The sequence below is a fragment of the Choloepus didactylus genome, chromosome 4 (assembly GCF_015220235.1).
Source record: "Choloepus didactylus isolate mChoDid1 chromosome 4, mChoDid1.pri, whole genome shotgun sequence".
Taxonomy (NCBI): Eukaryota; Metazoa; Chordata; class Mammalia; order Pilosa; family Megalonychidae; genus Choloepus; species Choloepus didactylus.
This window is the reverse complement of record NC_051310.1, coordinates 14,530,464-14,553,119: the sequence shown is the minus strand read 5'-3', so window position 1 is coordinate 14,553,119 and position 22,656 is coordinate 14,530,464. Positions and strand designations below refer to the sequence as shown.

Sequence of the window (22,656 nt, the reverse complement as noted above, 5' to 3'; positions counted from 1 at the left end):
TCTTCCTCCTTCTTTGTGAAAGAAATGGAAGTGTCCTTATATAGATAGTGATGATGGTGGTGAATGCATAAATACATGATTGTGCAGGGGATTATCAATTGGAGTGTGTGGTGGGTGAACAAAACCATCTTTTTTAAACAAACAGGTTGATGAAGAAACCTTGAGGGCACTATGTTGGGTGAAATGGGTCAGACACATAAGGACAAATATTGTATGGTCTCACTGATATGAACTAATTATAACATGTACATTCATAGACATGAAATATAAGTTACCAGGATATAGAACAAGGCTAAAGAATGGAGAGCGGTTGCTTATTATGAGCAGAATGTTTAATTAGGTTGAACATAAGTGTTTGGAAATGGACAGAGGTGGCGGTGGCACATTACTGTGAGAATAACTAACAGTGGTGAATGATGTGCATGTGTGGTGGAAAGGGGAAGCTTAGAGCCACATATCTCACCGGAAGGAAAGTTGGAGGTTAAAATATAGGAATGCATAAAACAGTGAATCTTGTGAACAATGTCTGTGATTAACTGTACAAGTATTAGAAATCTCTTTCATGAAGTAAAACAAATGTATGACACTATAACTAGAAGTTAATAATAGAGGGGCATATAGGGGAAAAACATACCTATTGCAAACTATGTACTACAGTTAGTAGTATTTTAACATTCTTTCATCAACAGTAACAAATGTACTATACCAATACTATGAGTCAATAATGGATTGGGGGGTGGTTAGGGATATGGGAGGATTCGAGTTTTCTTTTTTGTCTTTATTTCTTTTCTGGAGTAATGAAAATGTTCTAAAAATTGAAAAAAAGTAATTGTAGTGATGGATACACAGCTGTATGATGATATCATGGGCAATTGATTGTGTACTTTGGATCTTGGGATGATTGTATGATATGTGAACAATCTCAATAAAATTTAAAAAAAACACAACAAAACAACAACCATAATTGGAGCTTGGTTGAGCTACATTCCCTTGCTCCAGCAGGGACTTCTTTTTCCCACAGTGAAGTTTTCCAAATTAGCCTACTGTGCCAGTGGGGGAGGGGCGCCAGCTCTGCAGTTTGGGGAGCTTTACTTACATTTTTATGGTGTAATCTCAGCCGTTCCACCCATTCCAGACTGGTGTATGATATGTGTTCAGCCATGGATGTCCCCCCACCCATCAGTTGTTCCAGACTATTTTTTAGTTTTTCCTGGCTATTTACTAGTTGCTCTAGGGGACTAACTAAATTCCACACCTTCCTATGCTGCCATCTTGCCCCACCTCCTCTCTCCCTTATTCTTTTGCGTCTTTACTCACAAATTCCAGCTTCCATAGCAAACTTTCACTCTGATTTCTATTACTCTATTCACTAAAAATGCTGATTTCTTATTGGGCTCCTCTACCCTTGGCTACTGTTTGTTAAATGTCCCTAGATAGAAAGCTGGGTGAATGTAGAACTTAACTGGTATACTTCACTTGTTTTACAGATTGCATCCCTATGCTAATCTGTGTCCAATATCTGAAAACAGTTGCTTCATACTTTTTGCCCAGTGGAAAGATAAGTCCAATAGCTGCTCTCCCATTATGGTATAACTGGAAGTCCCCTTATCTCTTAAAAATTGCTCCTGCCACATTCTCATCTTTCTTTCTGGAACTCCAATCACAGATATTTTAGACCTTTCTCCCACGTCTCCTAGGCTTATTTTTCTGAACCCCCTTACTCACCCCCAACCATTTTGTCTTTCTGTGCTTCATGCTTAAGCTTTTTTCTTACCTTTTTCACTACTTCTTTAGGTGTCCATTTTATCCTTAATTTTGGTTATTAATATTTTTAAGTTCTAGAATTTCCATTTGGTTGTTTTTAAAAATAATATTCAGTTCTTTAATAATAGTCTAACTTGTTTTTTATTTTATAGAACACATTAAGCATCATTATTTTAATGTCTGTGTCTGAGAACTCATTTATCTGGATCCTCTGAGGTTCTGATTCTATTGGCGTTCCCTCCCTCCCTTCCTCTCTCCCTCCTTCCCTTCCTTCCTTCCTTCCTCCCCTTTTCTCTCCCCATCTCTTTCAGTTCTCCTTCCCTCACCCTGCTTTCTTTTTGTCTTCTTGTACGGTTTTGTGTGTGTGTGTGTGTGTGTGTGTGCAAGACATTAGATATGAAAATCTATAGAGGATTTACTTTTGCTTCTGGCAGGAGGTTATGCATATTAGCAGTCCATATCACCTTAATGCAGCTCAAACAAACAAAAGTAGGGCCTAAAGTCCATTCTTGGGATGATTCAAAGTTGGTCTTTAGTTGCCTGAGGGTTGGTCTATTTTTGGTTCACCTTTACTCCTAGGATGTTACCTTTTGAGAGTCAACACATAATCTAGAGAAATTTTCATGTCTTCTACTTCTTGGTGGTCCAAGAATTCCAATTTTTTTTCCCCTTTAGTCCAAGACTCTGTTGAAATCTCTGCTCATTTTGTGGAATTAGCCAATAGCAAAACGGGCAAAAGGAAAGTGTGGTCAGGTTCACCTCCTGAAGTTTCCTTCATTTTGGATCATGACCCCAAATTCTCCCATAAATCACTCTGGTTTTTTTTTTTTTTTTTGTCTTTTAATCATGTCCAGTTTTTCTAGTTGTTCTCAGAAGGAGACTTGGCCTGGATTACCTTGGCTGTAATTTCTAGAAATGGAACCCTTTTTTTTTCTGTAATATTTTCAACAGAAGGTAGGTTTTTTGTTTTTTTTTTTAAGCTCTGGCATATTTAAGGATGTCTTTCTATTGCTTCACTCATGAAAGAGAACCTTTGCTTCACTCTGAAAAATATGTAAATACTAATTATTTTCTGGCATTTAGAGTTATAAAAGAGTAGTCTTAGACTAGCTTTTATAGGAATCCTTTTTGGTTTTCTCAATGCTTGGTTACATTTATCTGTTTATATATTTATTTATATAGTTATATGTTTATTTATAAGAACTCTTCTTAAGTGCTTCTAGATAGGAGTGTCTTTATTGATTTTGCCTGTAATGTCAAGAGCCCTTTCAATCTTCATATTCAGGTCCTTCAGTCCTTTTCAAGAATTTCTCATTAATTAGGTTTTAAATTATTGCTTTTCTTCCAATTGTTTTGGTATATTGCTCAGAAATGTCTGTAATTGTTAGGTCAAATTCCATTTTCTGTACTCTATAGCTATTATAACATTGATTTTACCGTATATTCATCCTTTCTTCTATATTCTTACCTTCTCATTTTGGTTTCTCCTATAACTTACTTGATTCTCCACCCCTCCCCAAATCAGCTCTGCTGTTTATTGGTTTGATTGAGAGTTTCTAATTTTCTATTTTATTTTTTATTTTCTTACACCTATTGTATATGTTATCCAAATCCATTTTTATTCCCCTCTGTTCACTTCTATCTCAACATGGATTTATTTGTCTTTCTTCTTCTGTTTTTATTGAGGCCATGTGTTCTTGTATCATATTTCAGATGCCACATACTTTCCTAATATCTTTGGACTCGGAGTAGATCATTTTCAAACATGTCTTTTCTCTCATTGTTTAGTATGTTTCCTTTCTTTTGCCTGAAGTATTTTTTTGGCTGGTCCTTCTTTTTTTTCATTTTTAAATTAATTTTATTGAGGTATAAGTTTCATGCAATAAAATGCACTTATTTTGATAACAGTTTGATAACATTTAACAAATGTATACAAAAATGAACCAACATCACAATCAAGATATGGAATATTTCTATCACCACATAAGTTTCACTTGGGTCTCTGTGCAGTCAATCCACCCACATCTCCACCCCAGGCAACCACTCACCTGCCTTTTGTTATTATAGATTAGTTTTGCCTGTCTGGAATTTCATATGAATGAAATCGTATGGTTTGTGCCATTTTTCTCTACTTCTTTCACTAAGCATGTTTTTGAGATATATCCATGTGTTCTAGTTTGCTAATGCTGCCAGAATGCAAAACACCAGAAATGGATTGGCTTTTATAAAAGGGGGTTTATTTGGTTACACAGTTACAGTCTTAAGGCCATGAAGTGTCCAAGGTAATGCATCAACAATTGGGTACCTTCACTGGAGGTTGGCTGATGGCATCTGGAAAATCTCTGTTAGCTGGGAAGGCAAGTGGCCAGTGTCTGCTCCAAGTTCTGGTTTCAAAATGGCTTTCTCCCAGGACATTCCTCTCTAGACTTCAGCTCCTCAAAAATGTCACTCTTTGTTGCTCTTGGGGCATTTGTCCTCTCGTAGCTTCTCCGGAGCAAAAGTCTGCTTTCAAAGGCCTTCTCCAAAATGTCTCTGTAATCCGAAGCTCATCTCTCAGTTCCAGTGCATTCTTCAAAGTGTCCCTCTTGGATGTAGCTCCTCTTCAAAATGTCACCCACAGCTGCACTGAGTTCCTTCTGTTTGCCAGCTTATTTATATGGCTCCAGTGATTTAATTTAGACCCACCCTGAATGGGCGGGCCAACACCTCCATGGAAATTATCCAATCAGAGTCATCACCCAGAGTTGGGTGGAGCACATCTCCATGGAAACACTCAAAGAATTACAATCTAATTAACACTGATAGGTCTGCCCACACAAGATTACATCAAAGATAATGGTATTTTGGGGGACACAACAGATCCAAACTGGCACACCATGTTACAGCTGTAGTTTATGCCTTTTTATTGTTGACTTGTTTCCCATTATATGTCAATATCATAATTATTTTATCTATTCACCTTTTGATGGACATTTTTTTGATATTATGAATAAAACTATGAATATTCATGAAACTGTTTTTTGTGAAGATATGCATTTATTTTTCTTGATAAATACCTACAGGCAAAAATTCTGGATCTTATGGTTAGAGTATGTTTAATTTTATAAGAAATGTCCAAACAGTTCTTGAAAAGTGGTTGTACCATTTTATACTCCTTCCAGTAATGTATGAGTTGGAGTTTTCCTGCATTATTGTTATATGCTCAAAATATGAGAGTTTTATCAGGTGTATATGTATTGCGAATATTATCTCTCAGTCCAGGGCTTTCCTTTTTAGGTATTTCAAAGAACAGAAGTTTTAAATTTTAATAAGCTCCAGTTTATCCTTTTTTTTAAATGTTTCTTTTTTTTTTTGTCTTTCCTAAGGTTGTGAAGAAATTCCTCTGTTTTCTTCTAGAAATTTTTAGTTTACTCTTTTATATTAAATCTCTAATCCATTTGGAATTAATTTTTGTATATAATAGGAGGAAGGAGTTGAAGTTTATTTTTTCCCATGTGGATATACAGTTGTTCCAATATTACTTGTTGAAAAAAATATCCTTTCCACATTAAATTACTTTGACTCCTTTGTTGAAAAGTAATTGACCACATATGTTTCTAAACTCTGTGTTTTGTTTAGTTGGCTGTCCTTGCACAGGTACCATACTATCTTGACTATTGTAGCTTTATGTTAAGTCTTGAAATCATGTAGTATAAGTTTTCTAAATTAGAAAACTTTTTTGCAAAATTGTTTTGGCTATATGAGGGCCTTTGCATTTTCATATAAATTTTAGTAGCAATTTGTCAATTTCTACAAAACAATCTGCTTAGATTTTAACTAGGATTACATTGAATATGTAGTTGAATTTGGGGAGAACTGACATCTTAACAATATTGAGTCTTCTGATTCACTTAACATGGAATATCTGTCAATGTATTAATATCTTTAATTTCTTTCAACAATGCTTGTTAGTTTTCAATGTACAGGTCTTGCAGATTTTTTGTTAAAGTTATTCCTAAGTATTTTATGTTTTTGGATGCTATTGTAAATAGTGGTTTAAACAAATTTAATATTCTACTTGTTTATTGTTACTATATGGAAACAGAATTGATTTTTGTATATTGACTTTATATCCTGCATCCTTGCTACATTTACTTATTAGTTTTTGTAGATTTGGGGGTTAGGTTTCTTATTATTTTCTGTATACATGATTATGCCTTCTGCAAATAGATACAATTTTTATTCTTCCTTTCTAATTTCTATGCCTTTTCTTTTCTTCTTTTTTTTATTTCTTGCCTCCCTCCCTGCTTCCTTCCCTCCCTAAATTCCTCTGTCCTTCTTTCTCTTTCCCTTTCTCTCTTTTTCTCATTGCACTGGCCTACACCTCCAGATCAGTGTTGAACAGAAATGCTTAGAGTGGACATGCTTGTCTTTTTCCAGATCTTTGGGGGAAAGTATTCAGTCTTTCACCGTAAAATACAATACTAGTTGTAGGTTTATCCTGGATGCCTTTTATAAAACTTTTTCTTGGAAATAATTCAAAACTTACAGACAGTTGCAAAAACAATATTTTCTAAACATTTGAGAGTAGGTTGCATTGTACTTCATGCTCCTTGAACACTTAATACTTCCATGTGTATTTCCTAAGAACAAAGATATTCACTTATGTAACCTCATCCTGGATACCTTTTATCAGATTGAGGAAGTTTCTTTATGTTCTTAGTTTGCTGAGAGTTTTATCATGAATGGTTGTCAATTTTGGTCAAATGCATTTTCTCCGTCTTTTGAAATGATCGTATAGTTTCTCCTCTTTATTCTGCAAATATGGTAATAAATTACTTTGATTTACTCTGCAATGTTCAACCAACCTTGCATCCCTGGGATAAATTCCACATTGTCATGCTGTGTTTATATTGTCAGATTCAATATGCTAAGTTTTTGTTAAGTGTTCTTGCTCCTATATTTATGAGGTATACAGATCTATTTTTCTTTTCCTATAATGTCCCCATCTAGTTTTATTTACAGGGTAATACCATCCTTATAAAATAAGTTGGGAAATGTTTCTTCCTCTTTTGTTTTCTGAAAGAATTTATTTAGGATTTGTATTATTTATTACTTAAATGTAGAATTCATCTGAATTCACTGGACTTGGGTTTTTTTTGTGAGAAGATTTTACATTATGAATTCAATTTATTTAATAGTTATGGGGCTATTTACATTGTCTACATTTTGTTGAGTCAGATTTTGTGATTTATATCTTTCAAGGAATGTGTCCATTTCGTCCAAAGTTGTCAACTTTGTTTGAATGTCTGTAGAATCTGTTGTGATGTCCTACCTTCCAATTCTGATATTGGTTATTTATGTCTTCTCTATGTGGTTTTCTTCATCAGGCTAGATAGAGGGTTATCAATTTTATTGCACTTTCCAAAGAACCAGCTGTTGGTTTTATGATTTTCTCCATTGGTTTTCTGTTTATAATTTCATTGACTTCTGCTTTCATCTTTGTTACTTTCTTTCTTCTATTAAGATTGAATTGAATTTGTTCTTTTTTTATGTTATTAAGGTGGAAGCAAAATAATTTATTTTGGACATTTTATATATTCTAATATAAGCATTCAAACATATAAATTTTCCTGTAAGCTTTGCTTTAATTGCACCCTGCAAATTTGAAATGTTGTATTTTCATTGTATTTCAGTACAAAATACTTTCTAATGTTCCTTGTGTATTTTTTGCATCTTTTGATTTTTATTAATTGAAGTCATTTGCATAAAATTAATAGGAAACATGATTCTTAGTAATATAAATGTTATTTAGAAAAATGTTCTGAATTTTAAAGTAACTGCATTACAAAACATGAACATGATGAAAAAATTCCCAGAATTTCACCACGGTGAGTCAATTACCGAATCATTCTAGTATATTCTCTTAATTTTTTTTATTAAAGCAGTTGTAGGTTTACAGAAAATTCATGCAGAAAGATCAGAATTCCCATATAACCCCTCCCCCCAGTTTTCCCTATTAATAACATTTTGCATTAGTGCGGTACCTTTATTAAAATCAATGAAACATTATTACCATAATTACAGGATTAACTTCAAATCATGGTTTACATTAGGGTTCATTCTTCGGGTTTTATAGTTCTATTCTGGTATCATATATACAAACTAAAGTTAATCATTTTAGCCATTTTCACAAATAAAATTCAGTGGTGTTAAATACATTCACAATGTTGTGCTACCAATATTGAGCATTAATTCTCCATCCCCACTCCCACCATTGCCCCTGTAACCTGCAGTTTAATTTATGACTCTATTAATTTGCATAGTCTAATTATTTCATATATGTGAGATTGTACAATATTTGTCCTTTTGTGGTTTGGCTTATTTCACTCAACATGAAGCCTTCAGGTTCATACATGTTGGAGCATGTATCAGAAATTCATTTCTTTTTACAGCTGAATAATAGCCCATTTGATGTGTATAACATATTTTATTTATCCATTCTTTCATTGGTGGATGTTTGGTTTGCTTCCACCTTTTGGCAATTGTGAATAGTTCTGCTATGAACACTGGTGTGTAAATATCTGTTCAAGTCTATGCTTTTAATTCTTTTGGGTATTTATCTAGAAGTGGGATTGCTGGGTCACATGATAATTCTATACTTAACTTTCTGAGAAACCACAAACTGTTTTCCACAGTGGCCGCACCATTTTACATTTCCACCAACAATGTACAAGGGTTCCTATTTCTCCCTTGTGGGTTTTTTCTTTTAATGCATGTATTGTTTAGAAGGTATTTTACAATTAATGAATATTTGATGATTCTTTAGATTTCTTCTTGTATTGATTTCTAGTTTAATTCTGTTGTGAACAGAGAACATACTTCATGATTTAGCTCTCCTAAATTTTTGAGACTCGTTTTATAGTCCAGAATATTGTCTATCTTTGGTAAATGTTGCATGTGCAGTTGAAAAGAATGTGTATTCCACAGGGATTGAGTAACAGTTCTATCAATATCAGTTAGGTCAAGTTGTTTGAGACTGTTGTTCAAGTCTCTTTTTACTGAGTTTCTGTCTGCTTGTTTTATCAATTACTGAGAGAAGATTGTCTAAATTTAAAACTCTAATTATAATGGACTTGTCTATTGCTCTTTTCAGTTCTGTCAGTTTTTGCTTCATGTACTTTGAAAGTCTATAAGTATAGACATATTTATGATTGATGAATTCTTCTTGATGAATTGACCCTTTCATCATTGTGAAATATCTTTCCTTATTGCTGCTAATATTCTACATTTTGGACATACTTTGTCTAATATTCATGTAGATATTCCAGTTTCCTTATGATCAGTATTTGCAATGTAAAACATTGTTTAACCATTTACATTTAATATAATTATTGATAAGATTGGGCTTAGGTCTATCATCTTGACACTTGTTTTCTATTTGTCCCATCCTTTCTTTTCTTTTAATATCTTGCCTACTTTTGGATTGAGTATTTTTAGTATTCCATTTTATCTCTTGTATTGAATTATTTGATATACCCATTTAAAACATTTGCTCTATGGTTTACAGTATACACCTTTAACATCAAAGTCTATCTTCAAATAATATTTATAAGTTTACATATAATGTAAGAACTCTATGTACTTTCATTCCCCTCCATCCTTTTTGTTCTTGTTACCAAACATTTTGCTTGAATATATGGAATTAATTTCACAATACATTGCTATCATTTTATTTTAAACAATCATTTTAACAAAATATTAAAATGAATAAAAAGTCTTTTGTAGTTATTCACCATATTTACCATGTCTAGCACTCTATTACTTTGTGTAGGTCTATGCTTCCTTCTGATATTATTTCCTTTCAGCTTGGAGAACTTCCTTTAATATTTCTTGTAGTGGAGCTTAGCTGGCAATGAATTCTCTTATCTTGGATTTGTCATTTTTGAAGGATATATTCACTGGGTATAGAATTCTAGGTTGACAGTTTTTTTCTTTCAGCCTATTAAAGATGTCGTTCCATTGTCTTCTGGCTTGCATTGTTTCTGACGAGAAATCAGCGATCATTCTTATCTTTGTTCCCCTGTAAGTAATGTGTCTTTTTTTTCCTGGTTGCTTTTAAGATTTTCCCAATATAAATGGTTTTCACTAATTTGGTTATGATGAGTTTGGGTGTGATTTTTTTTTTTTTTTTTTTTTTTTTGGCATTTGTTCTGCCTAGGATTCATTGAGCTTCTTGGATCTGTGGGTTTATAGTTTTCATCAAATTAAAAAAAATTGGCCACTGCTTCTTCAAATATTTCCCCCCTTCTGCCCCTTCTGGACTTTTAGTCACACATATTTTATATTGCCTGATATTTTTCCCACAGCTCACTGAAGCTCTTTTTAGTTTTCTTCTAGTACTTCCATTTGGATGGTTACTAATGTTTTGTCTTTAATTCACTGATCTTTTCTTCTGTAGTGACTAATTTGATATTAAGCCCATTCAGTGGATTTTTCATTTCAGATATTGAAATTTTCATTTCCAGAAGTTTCATTTGGTTCTTTTGTTATATCATCCATCTCTCATTTCATTATGCTCATGTTTTCCTTTGAACATATTTATAATAGCTATTTTAAAGTCCATGTTTGCTAGTTACCTTATCTCTGTAATTTCTGAGTTTGTTTCTATTGACTACTATTTTTCCTGGCTATGGGTAACATTTTTCTCCTTTTTCAAATATTTAATAATTTTTTTAACTGGATGGTGGACTTTGTGAATATTATGTTATTGAATGTCTGGATGTTTTCGTCTTCCTTTAAAGTGTGTTGAAATCTGTTTTAGCTGTCAGTTACATTACTTGTGGATCAGCTTGATACTTTCTAAGCTTGCTCTTAGACTTTGTTAGTAAAGTCTAGAGTAGTCTTTTTCTCTCATGCTAGTTTGGTTCTATTATGAGGGTATGACCCTTTGGAGTCTCTCTTGAATTTCCTGGGTGTTCAGTGAATTACTTCCACTCTGGATGGTTGAAACTCAAATGCCTCACATCCCTGTGTGAAATCTAGGAATGTTTTAGCTTACACATCCACCAAAGTTGTTCTTTACTCAGCCTCATGGAGTTTTATCTTAAACATATTCAGCTTGGTATAAAACCAAAGACTCCAAAGGACTCTTACTCAGATTTCTGGAGCTTTTTCTTTCCATGGTACTCTCTTCTTTGTTATTTTATCCAGAAAATTCTAGCCATGTTGCCTCTTCAAACTCCAGTTTCTGTCCCCTCAGCTCAATAAAATCACCCTATTCTACTTGCCTTTTCCCTTCTAAGTTCAAATAAAGAAAGGAAGCCAGGGTAAATGTAGGGGTCACTTCATTGTTTTGCTTTCCTCCAGAATCACCACCCTGAATTACCTGTTGTCCAATTTCTGAAAAAAAAAAGTTTCGTATATATTTTCCAGTTTTCTAGTTGTTTATGGTGCAGTTTATGAAGTACCACTTCCTCCATCCTAGATGGAAGCAGAACTCCTGTCTGCCATATTTTTGTTGTTTATTTTATTTTATTTTTTCAGTTAGGGGAGATCTATGATGACTATAATAATATTTGGTATGTAGTAAGTGATATATACTGTACTTATATCAGAATCAATTGCAGTGCTTTTCCCAAGTACCTAAACTCTATTCCTAGAGATTTGTATTCAGTAGATCTAAGATGGGTTTCAGACATCAGTATTTTAAAAACCTTGATAGTTGGTTTTCACATACGGCAGAAGTTAAAATCACTCCTTTAGAAAGCTTAAATGTAATGTAGCTTTGATGAACTTAAGTGGATATCCTACCACCTTCTTTGAACTCAGTGACACTCTGTATAAATGGAGTGAAAAATTTCAGTATTACTGTGGCTAGATATCCCTACCATCTTTACCTATAGTATTAATGACTTGCAAAGCAGATGTCTCTAGAAACCTGTTTAAGTGCTATGGTGGTGCACATTCTGATTATTTGATGCCTGTGCCATAGCAGTTGTTCTATATTTTGAAATTTACTCCTGCCTGTGTCAAGAACTTATTAATTTTTATAAAGCAATCTGCAAACATCCCCATAATATACTGATTCAGAGATGGTTAGCAGATTTCTTATTGTTTGCCAACTCTGTTTGATTAGTCATGAATGCTTGGAGCTCAGTTTTGAAAAAGGTTCTGAGACCACTTCTGGACTCAGCAAGAAAGAATGCTATAATGAATTAGTGGTGTCTATCATGTGTTTGGGGTTGGAGGAATGGGGCATGACTCATGTATTTGCATTCCTTGCCCTGGTTAAAGGTAGTCTTTTTCTCTAAATCCATGTAATTGTACAAGAAAACTTATTTCCACTCTCTGTATTCATCTCAACTTTTCTGCGTATGGGAAACAAGTCTCATAGTTATGGAATGCCTAGTCTCAAATTATTTCTTCATTTATGCATTCATTTATTCACATATTTCTTCTTCCTCTATTTCTAAAAATAATATAATCAATATGATACTATGTTATTAGAGTAGTGATCTCTGGTCTGCACCTTTTGCCTTCTTTTTAAATAAATAGACCCAGTGTATATTTTGGAAGGTTAATGGCACTGTTGACCATATTTTCCTGAATCCCAAATCAGGTGGTTGATCTTATACCTGGTCTAACAATAGACAGAAGATTTGAAATTGGGATACTGCTAGAAAGCATTTCAGTTTGGAGCATAAATTTGGACTGAGTTATTAATAATAAATAATTTTGCATTATATTGAATATTTGACTAAGTAGGAATATCTTCTCATCTTCAAACTTTTATATATTAGGCAAACCATAGTCCTATAAGTTTAGAATATAGCAATTTAGAAATTTGTCCTACTTTCAAACATATAAACCTATTATGTTTTTTAAAAATGGTGGAATGTTGTTAGCTAAGTGCTCTGGGTTACAGAATCTTTTGGATGATGCTGATTACTAGTTGCGATTGTTGCTCTGATTCATTCCAGGTCACTTGGTTCTTGCCTGCATTCTATGTGTATACTGAATCAAGGAGTTGGGTATTAGCAAACTAACAGAGGTTTAGTCAGTGGGTGAAGTGTGAGAGAAGCATTTAATTCCAGCAAGAAACTCACCTTTCCGGTCTCTGTGTTTGATGGGGCTAAGGTAGGAATTGGAATGGTGGAGGATGCTTTCCCATTCATTTCAGTTATTATCACTTTGAAATGCCTCCTAATGCCAAAGTCCAGGATGTTTAGCATGGTATAATATAGTGAAAAGAGCAGAGTGCCAAGAACAAGAGCTGATAGGTTCTAGTCTCTGTTTATTACTAATTAAGTAACCATCGCAAGCTACTTAGCCTTTTTAACTTCAATTTAGTCTTCTGTTAAATAACATTAGTAACCTTTAGTACCTACCCCACAGAAATGTTGGGAGGATCAAGTGAAACTGTAGATGTGAAGACCTTTGAGAAATTACTAATGGTATATCATTGTGAGGTAATTATTATGGAAGCCTCCTGATGATGGTTATCTTTAGGGGAAAATAAAGCTAGTAAAGTGCCTGCTGTTGTTTTTTTCTTACTGGGGTATGAATAATTTCAATAAAAAGTATTCATCTCTTGTGCTTTGCATTACAGCTTGGAATCCCATCCACTGCCAGCACATCGAATGCCACAATGCGATTAACAAACCAGCTGTGAAGGTACTGTTTTGTTAGACCTGGTGCCAAATTGTACTGTCAGTGTTCAAATGATAAGGAGCAAATTTCTATGTGAAATGGAGTAGATGGCATCCCATTTTCTGTGTAAAGCGGAGACCTGTGCTCTGTAGTATTCTCAAGCACCATGTGTTTAATCTGACTCTCCCATGGCAGATTGAATCAGTACAGAGCAATGAATAGTGGTGTCTGCAGTTTTTAGTTATAGGTCCATAAGCCAAGTACTGTGTATCACTGAGCTAATTACCTGAATAGTCCTAGTAAAACACTTTCACAGTCCTTAACAGGATTTATCTGCACTAATAAACTCAGGGAAAGGTGCTTTTCCTCTATTTTCATGTGTATGCTACAAAGTAGGAGTGCCTAATATGTCACTATGCAAACTCAAGACTTGTAGGACCTAACTAGATAAAATTGTTAAGTCTTAGCTCAGATTACAGATATGGCTTACTCGAAATGACCAGGAGTTGGTTGGACACAAATGCATAGAAAGTTACATTAGAGGTAAAGAAACTGGTTTAGAGACATCACGTTGCTTTCCTTAGGCCACATAGCCAGTCAGTGTGAGAACTGGAGGCAGAACCTGGTACCCTGCTCTCAGTTCCATTCTCTTTCTGCCACATCAAATTGGTCTGACCTGTTTTAAACCTGAATCTTTGAAGTTGAAAGTTAAGAAAAATAATCACAACCTTTTACAAAATTGTTCATGATATTTTTATTGGATAAAAAACACTTGTCTGGATAGAGTTTGGATTTACAAGGGATAATTTTTATACCCTTAAGAGTGGGAGTTGGGTTAATTTATTAGAGTTCACAGCTACGTTTTGGATCCGCATATCATGGGATTTTGCCTCTCTTGTTCTATTGGTAGGTAGACTGTACAGATTACCAAATAATAGAAATATAATAGTATCATTTTATAGAAACAAAATGGAAAAGGTAAAATGAGATATAAGAAATATGAAAGGAACCAGGAACCAGGAACATTTGTGACATACCAACAGTGTCAGAGGAGTACCAATAAAAACAATGTCATCTAAATATACAGTTGATTCTCGTTATTCGTGGTAGGTATGTTCTATGAAGTTGCTACCAACACTGAATTAGTGAATACTGAATCATTGCTTTCAGGGGAAATACAGGGTCAGGCTCCTGTGAGTCTCTGGTCATAACATTTTCATCAACATATTGATACATAACCTTGTTTACGTGTGTTTCTGTTTATAGACACCTTATTTAATTTATATTGTTGATTCATTAACATTGAACTCACAGCCAACAGCACTGTAACTCATGCCTGAATGAAGCTTATGTAACCCACTTATTTTCTCTATCGGACTCGTCACTGTCTTCTTGCACTTAGGAACACTAGATAGCAATTCAGCCTTGTACTTTGGGGCGATTTTAAACACCAAAATCACCAAAAAAAAAAAAAAAGCCCCCAAATGCAAAATATGTGTCACTTAATATACCAGGAAAAGAACACTTGTTTACAGTATGAGAGTTGAAACAAGATGTCAGAGTGGCCTTGTTCAACCTTAGCTGGGAACAGGTGCAATGGGCAACTCAGATTTTTTTTTTTGTCACTCTGCACATGCCTACAAATGATGGCAAAGGTGCCATGATAACTGATTTTGAAGTTACAGTAAATTTTAGCAAGTAGGCTAATTCACAAATATAGATTCCACAAATGATATTCGACAGTGTGTTACTAGCAAAGGACATCCTTATATTATGTATAATCTCTCCTTTAATGAAGGCAAATTGAATGTATTTATTTTGAGAAACAACAGGTAAGGATGACTCACCAATGGGAGTGTGGGCCTCTTCCATTCCTCCATGTACACTCGTCTTCTGAATTTTAGTAGACATTTGTGGTTCAAAGGTACTTTTCTATACTGTGAGGACATTTTGTGCTGAACACATGTAAGCTCATATATATTCATGAAGTTCAGTTTGATTCCACACAGTGGTGAAACTTTCATGGTTCCCTCATACTTTAATTTGTATCCTTCCTTTCTTCTTCCTGCCTAAGAAGGTACAAAGGGTACAGCCCCCTCTTTTGGTTCATCCAGACATTGAAAGAAGGTAGGTCCTTTCTGTCTGATTTTTCCAGTTAATTTTTTCCTAGATTTTATGTCAGACTGCATTCCCAGAAGTCTTCTGATGTCTGATTAGTAGTGCTTTCTGGCTTCCCACTCACAGAAATCATCATAAATTAGTTTTTCTCCCTTTTTTTCTAGGCAAACAGCCCAGTCCACGCCCCTTGGATGACCTCACTTTTCTCATAGGCTTTTTCCCATAGCCAGCCCTCCAGGATAGGCCAAACCACCCAACTCTCTGAACCTCAGTTTTTCTATTTTCTGTTTTCACGCTACACTTTCCAGTAGGTAACACTCTTGTTAATACTTCCTGGGCTGGGGTTGTCTTTTTACTACAACACATCTGACTCAGTATTGTTCTTTCTTTACAATATGACATTCCCCAAACCCTTACTGATATCACCACATGACATGTAGATCAAGGGTATCCAACATCCAGATGCTTACAAAATCATGTTAACTGAAAAGTTGTGAAATTATATAGTATGATGCCAATGCAGTTTAAAAATTATTATGTATATTCACATTCATAGTGAAAAACAAGTGATGGTACTCATCAGAAACAACTGGTGATACTACTCATTAGCAGTAATTGCATCTAGATGGAGGGTCCATGAGTTATTTAAATTTTCTTCTTTCCTTTTCAGCATTTTCCTAAGCCTCTACATTGGGAATATATTGTATTTATAAACAGAAAATTATCTGTTTTAAAGAATGTGATAGATATGAATACATCAATATAGGTGTTTGGAACAGAACAGAACTGAAACTAATAGCCACAAACTTTATGGGTCAAGTTAATTAAGTCAGTTAACAGGTCAGAGGTCAACTGACTAGTCTCTAATGACTGTCTACAGTTCTAGCATTCCAGGAGTTTTTACTTTTGAATGAAATGAAGAAACTCTTTACCTGCAGAGGTGTCACTGACTCATTAGAGCAGAGAGTAAAGTATACTGAAGAGGAGGTCTATATGGGGTGCAGATGACTCAGGGAAATAGATTAATCCTGACAAAAAGCCTAATATCTCCATAATAGAGAGCTTGATCATTCAGACCGGACTGATCTGCCAAATAGAAAAGCATTATCTATTTTTGTTGCAATAGGCTTTTAAAAAGTACTTAATAGTTCATTATCTCACACTCTGCTTTTTGTTTTACTTGTACTGTTTGAAGACCACTTAATAAAATACTTTGGAGCCCAGATGCTTATCTGACACAGCATTGGCCCATGGGCCAAATCTATCCTGCTTCCTGTTTTTGTAAATAAAGTTTTATTGGAACACAGCCACGTTCATTTGTTTGCATATTGTCTGTGGTTGCTTTTGTGCTACAGTGGCAGAGTTGAGTAGTTTCAACAGACATTGTATGGCCCACAAAACCTAAATTATTTACTTTCTGGTCATTTACAGAAAAAGTTTGCTAAGCTCTGATCTAACACGCCAAAGAGTATTTATTTATTGCATTTAAGGAAGTGTGAAACTTACTTAAGGAAAAATTTCATATTAGGCCTTTAGCATCAGGGAATATATAATTTACAACTTTTTTATGGTACAATTATTTAAATTTAAAAATTCTAATCATTGAAACTCCTCAGGATTTTAACTTTCAATAACAGGCTGGTTTGGTTATAGGGTACGGTGATTTTTTCTCTTCAAATCAGTAAAAACAATAAAGAAAAGATAGGGAAATTCCAGGAGAATCTGTGCACTGGGCATATTAATTGCATAATCAGCTATAACGTGGGTTATTTCTTGAAGGGCAGGAACAGAATTCAAAATGACTTTGATCAATCAGAGAAACTTAAGTTGATGCAAAGTCTAAAATTTATGTAGTCATCTCAATATTTTGTTCACATAATTTCAAACATCCAGATATCTTAAAATATTCTGGTGATCAACTGTGACATTAACACTTTTCATCTCTGAGCTTAGGCTAGTAAAAACCCAGCTATAAACAATCCAGAATAGAACAAGGCACAGCAGAGTTAAATAAATTACAGGTCATGTGTGGAAGAAAAAGAAACACACAAAAATGAAGCATTGGATGATTGATATAGAACTTAGACTCCAGAATAAGAAAACTGAGCCACTCAGTGTTAGACTGAATGGTAAACTTTCTGAATGAGATCTCTTAAGAAGCAGAACTCTGTAGTGCCAACATTTTGTTACCTTAATACTGTGTTTTCCTTTTACTAAATAGAGATTACTGTATTTACCACTTTAGAGAATAAATTGCCTTAGGAGTAATATACAGCCGATTTGAGCAGCTATTGAATGAGATGATTTTTTATCTCTGTGGAATGGAGGGTGGATTTCTTGACACTATTTTTTGCTTGAACTGCAAATAACAGGGGGAATGAAAAACCAACAGTAGTTACATTTAAGCCCCCCAGTGTAGACTTAGCAGTCAGTGCAGGAAAAACAGTTAAAGGTTGCATGGATTTTGTTAAAAATATATATTCCTCTTTCCTTTTGAAAATCTGTCATTCTGAGTTCATTCTATCTTTTCAATGTGTTTCAGATGTGCATAGACCCTTCCCTGTCAGTAGCTTTGGGTGATAAGCCGCCGCCACTGTACCTCTGTGAGGAATGCAGCCAGAGGATTGCAGGGTAGGTATAGGGGTCACTGAGAAAGGCTATAGGGTGACAATGAGAAGTCAGGACAGTCATTTGGTCTTAAATTGTTTACATCACCCAAGTTTCCCACCAGCTCCTCTGTGTCTTTTAAAGGTTAGTTTGTCTGAGATTTAACATAGAGCAAACTTTCATTTGGGAGATTTCAGCTTTGAAAAGCTGTAGTATTTCTCTACACATGACAAGAGAGAGCAATTGTATTTAGCCAAGCAGCTCCACTTTTGAAGTAAGGCTGTTAAAAATGCCACAGAGGAAAATAAATTTGAAAGAAAATTGGTTTCCAAACATGGCATAAAATTCTTAGAGGTTCTCTTTGCTAGTTAGTTTCACAAAATCACACCCGGCTCTGTACAGATCACGCCATATTTTGGTTGGCTCAATTAGCATCTGGAGAGTATCCTTTAAAGATAACTGAATATGATGAAATGTCTATAATTTATAACTTAGCTGGAATGCATTAGCCATTTTAAAAGTTTATTATCATAGAGCTCTTAATTACACTTTTCTATTAAAAGCATTTCAGCAATAGTGTGCAGTTTATAAACATTCATGCATAAAGGTAATAGTTCACTGAAGCTCAAAAAATGAATTTTGTTTTTTCTTATAGAGATCACAGTGAATGGTTGATTGATGTTCTTCTACCACAAGGTATGGTTTCCTTCAGCAAGGATGAATGATGAGTACTCATGACTAATGACATGGTTGATTTATCATATTTTATATTATTTTATTTTATAAAGGCAGTTACCAAATAATTATATTCTATGAATTTTCATTGATATAAAGTATTAAATCAATGTCTTGCTGATAATATGCCTACACATTTAATAATGAGGGACGAGGTGCAATCTCTACTAAATAAAGGGTAAATGTTGGAATTTGGATTTCATATGACTAAAGCTATGCTAAAATGCACAGCTTAAGGGATTTTCTGTATGTTTAACAGGTGTTGCCAGTGCTATGTCGCTGTGCCAGGAGGAAAGGGATTAAGGAATAGCAGCAGGAAGAAAATTGAATAATGGACCTTTCTCCTGCTACTATTACTAGCTCTGGGTTTTGGGGGAGCATCATTTAATTGCTCTTAGCCTCAGTGTCTCCATCAGTAAAATGGGGATAAAGCATATCTAACCCATCTTAGTGAACAGATGAGATGGTAAATTTTTTTTGAAGTTGTTAGAGTTCTGAAAGCTATACCCCATAAGTTGGGGGCCCAGACAGGCTATTTCTCTGTACATGGGGAAGAAAGGTATTCCAGGCACCTAATAGGAGGCTGAAATGACAAGGAAGAGTACTCAGGAAAGGCTGGGAAAGATGAATTGTGGGAAAAGCTGGGGGATACCCTGAGTACAGGTCAGGCACACAGGTGGAACTTGATATGATACTTCGGATGTAGATAATAAAAAAATTCATCTGAAAAGATTTGTTTAAAAAGAAATGTAAAACCTCAATGTTAACTAAATTCTGTGAACATTATATTTTAACTTAAGGCCTTTGCTTAATAATAATTACCCTATTTCTTTGTTATCTAACTTTTAATATTAGGGTCATCTCAACCTTAAGAGAGAAATTGATATAATTACTGCTTCTGTATTTTGAAAATTTATATAAGAATATCTATGAAAAGATTTGGGCTTGAAGGGGGAAGAAAATTGTTTTGCTTCAAATTGAGATGTCTTATTAGTGAATCTGCAGTGCTCTGAGGTAAAACCCATAGCCAGGTTCTAAAATACATTTTTTAATATTAGATATGTTGTTGAATCCTGGTTATCATCTCCAGGTGATAATCATTTTTGGAAGAAAAATGATAATTTTTCATTTTTTTGTCTGGAGATACGACACTAACCTCAACTTATTTAAGCTTTAGGATATATCTAGGATAGCAAACTGTTAAATAGCCATTAATTATACAAAATAATTTTTAAAACCTAATTCTAAATTTCATTGATTTGGGAACCACTAATTCATAATTTCTAGATAGGCTGTGGGAGACATTTACCTTTGACTTTTTAAAATAAATTATAATAGACAATACTATAAAGTTCATTTTTTTGAACAATTATTATTTCAGGGGAAATGTTAGATTCTTGAGAAATTATTTTCAAATACTCTCAAGCATTAATTTTCATGGAAGTAATTTGATATTCCCACTAAAAATAATTCTCATCTATTCATTGAAATTAGCCTTGCTTGTAGACAGTGGTTTTACATCCTTGCTCTAACTGTTTTAACCATGAATTTGAAAGTTGCTTTCTCATAAATAACCCTACAGCTGGTTTTAAACTGGTTAAGACTGGTATGACTTGAGAGTTCAAGTGTAAGAAGTCAACTTATTAAGTTTTTTTCTGTAGTTCTGATATAGCAAATCATCCCCATGGTGAACTCTGAACATCAAATCAATGTCACAGTATAATGGAAAGAACACGAAACAGGGAATTTGAAGACTTAAGCTCTAGATCTAGCTTGACCATTAATAGCCTACATGATCTTGAAGAAGTCATGCATCTATAGTGGCACTCAGTTTTGTTCTCTGTAAAATGGGGAGATGAGATTAATGTTGTTTGGCTTTAACATGATCTGATTTCTAAGTCAAGTCTGAGAACATTGAATTACCTATAAGAATAGGTGACATATTTGCCATGTGCAGGTATTTTTAACCCCGTTAAGCATATACACTAAAGTCACTACCAGATGAGAAAGAGATGTATGCTGTGCCTTGTGAGGAGACTAGAGGCCGATATAAGTAGATACCAATTTATGAGACAAAGCAGAAGTTGTTTTGGCCAAATCCAGAGGTTGTGTTACTAAGCTTGTTTTTTATTCCCTTTCATGGTTGCCTTACTTAAAATGGGCTCTCTTTTTTTCTTGTTGATATTTTGTATACCTCCCCCTTATAGCTGAGATATCTGCTATATGTCAAAAGAAGGTAAGAGCAAACCATCTGGGTGGTGGGGCATGATTTTCTGTGTTTGTATGTAACTTCATTCATTGACATCTGCCTCATTTCTGCACCATGGTTTCCCAGTATGTCCATGTCACTGTATTTGGGAATGAAGAAAAGAAATAATTTAGCATGCCATATTGCTGTGTCTGAAAGTTTCTATTTCCATTTCTGCTTTTGCTCCTCCATCTTATCCACTATGTTTTCGATAAGTAATCTGAAACAAAAGCATATGTGTAACTCTGGGAGAGGAGTCTAATTACAAAAATATTTGAATAACAGTAAAATACATGGGACATAATTTTAATAAAGGAAGTATCTTGTATGTGAAAAAGTCTATTTTTTGAAGTATGGTATAAATAGTCTAATATATGTATGTCAAAATTACACCCAGACTTGCTGTATATGAAAAATATTCATTTACATGTAAAGCTGAATTGTTTCTTTAACTAAAGATTCCCCTTTTAAATTTCTTTTAGCCACTTTTCATAACAATTTCCCTCTCCCATTTCCTTCTTCTTTTCTCATTCTAGTAGTTGAAATGTACAAGAAAAGGTAATATGCTGTCATACAAAACTTTGGACTAGTTGGTTGAGGTAGTTGGATTCTGGTCAGCTCTAGACCCATCTACCTGTATGACTGTACAAGTCATTTAAACTTTTTGGGAGGTTGGCATGAGTGGGTACATTTGGAGGGCTATCTCAGTTATCTATTACTGCATAAAAAAACCATCCTAGTAGCTTATAATAAAACCACTTATTTGCTCACAATTCTGTGGCTTGGCAATTTGGCTTATGCTCATCTTGGCAGTTCTTCTGCTGAACTCCTCTGGCCTCGTTCATGTATTTGCAGTAGTTGATGGGTGGGCTGGGTGTTGGCTGGTCTGAGATAGCCTCACTCATTTGTCTGGGGCCTGAGCTGGGGATGGCTGGCATGGTTGGGATGACTGGGTACCTGGCCCTCCCTCTTTTCATGAGGTGTCTCAGAGATTTCTCCAGGAGGCTAGGCTTTGCTTGTTCAAATACAGCAGTGTTCCAAAACAGCAAGAATGGAATTTTCAAGGACTCTTGAGACTGAAGCTTGGAGGTCACACAATGTCACCTCTGCTGCATTCCATTGGTCAAAAGCTGGGCCCAAAGCCAGCCAAGATTCAAGGAGTGGGAAATAGAATCCTCCTCTTTAGAGAAGGAGCTGAACAATTTGGGGGCCACAGTCTTCCCCCTGGACATAATTATTCACATTCTAGCCACATGTGAAGTATACTTGCCACCTTCCAAGACTCCTGAAAGTGTTATCCATTTATGGCATCAAGCTTAAAGTCCAGTGTCTCCTTATATGCATTTGGTGTCGTCACTGATGCACAGTAGGTGCAGCTTCTCTTTATTCAGAGACCTGTAAACTAACAGAGGCAAGATATTGTCCACTGTGCTGGTTTGAATGTATTGTGTCCCCCAAATGCCATTATCTTTGTGGTCTTGTGGGGCAGACGTTTTGGTGCTGGTTAGATTTGCTTGGAATGTGCCCCACCCAGCTGTGGGTGATGATTTTGA

General features: G+C 34.8%; 1 protein-coding gene across 10 annotated transcripts in view; it reads left to right on the top strand.

Annotated features, from left to right (window-relative positions):
* The window catches only part of UNC79 (unc-79 homolog, NALCN channel complex subunit), a 348,180-nt gene that overhangs the window by 138,734 nt on the left and 186,790 nt on the right, over positions 1-22,656 (top strand). For all 10 annotated transcript variants that reach the window (XM_037832001.1, XM_037832000.1, XM_037832003.1 and 7 more), the window contains exons 8-11: positions 13,355-13,419; positions 18,056-18,144; positions 18,776-18,816; positions 21,063-21,091. In XM_037832001.1, coding sequence (XP_037687929.1) covers positions 13,355-13,419; positions 18,056-18,144; positions 18,776-18,816; positions 21,063-21,091 — 224 coding nt within the window. The remainder of the gene's footprint in view (positions 1-13,354; positions 13,420-18,055; positions 18,145-18,775; positions 18,817-21,062; positions 21,092-22,656) is intronic.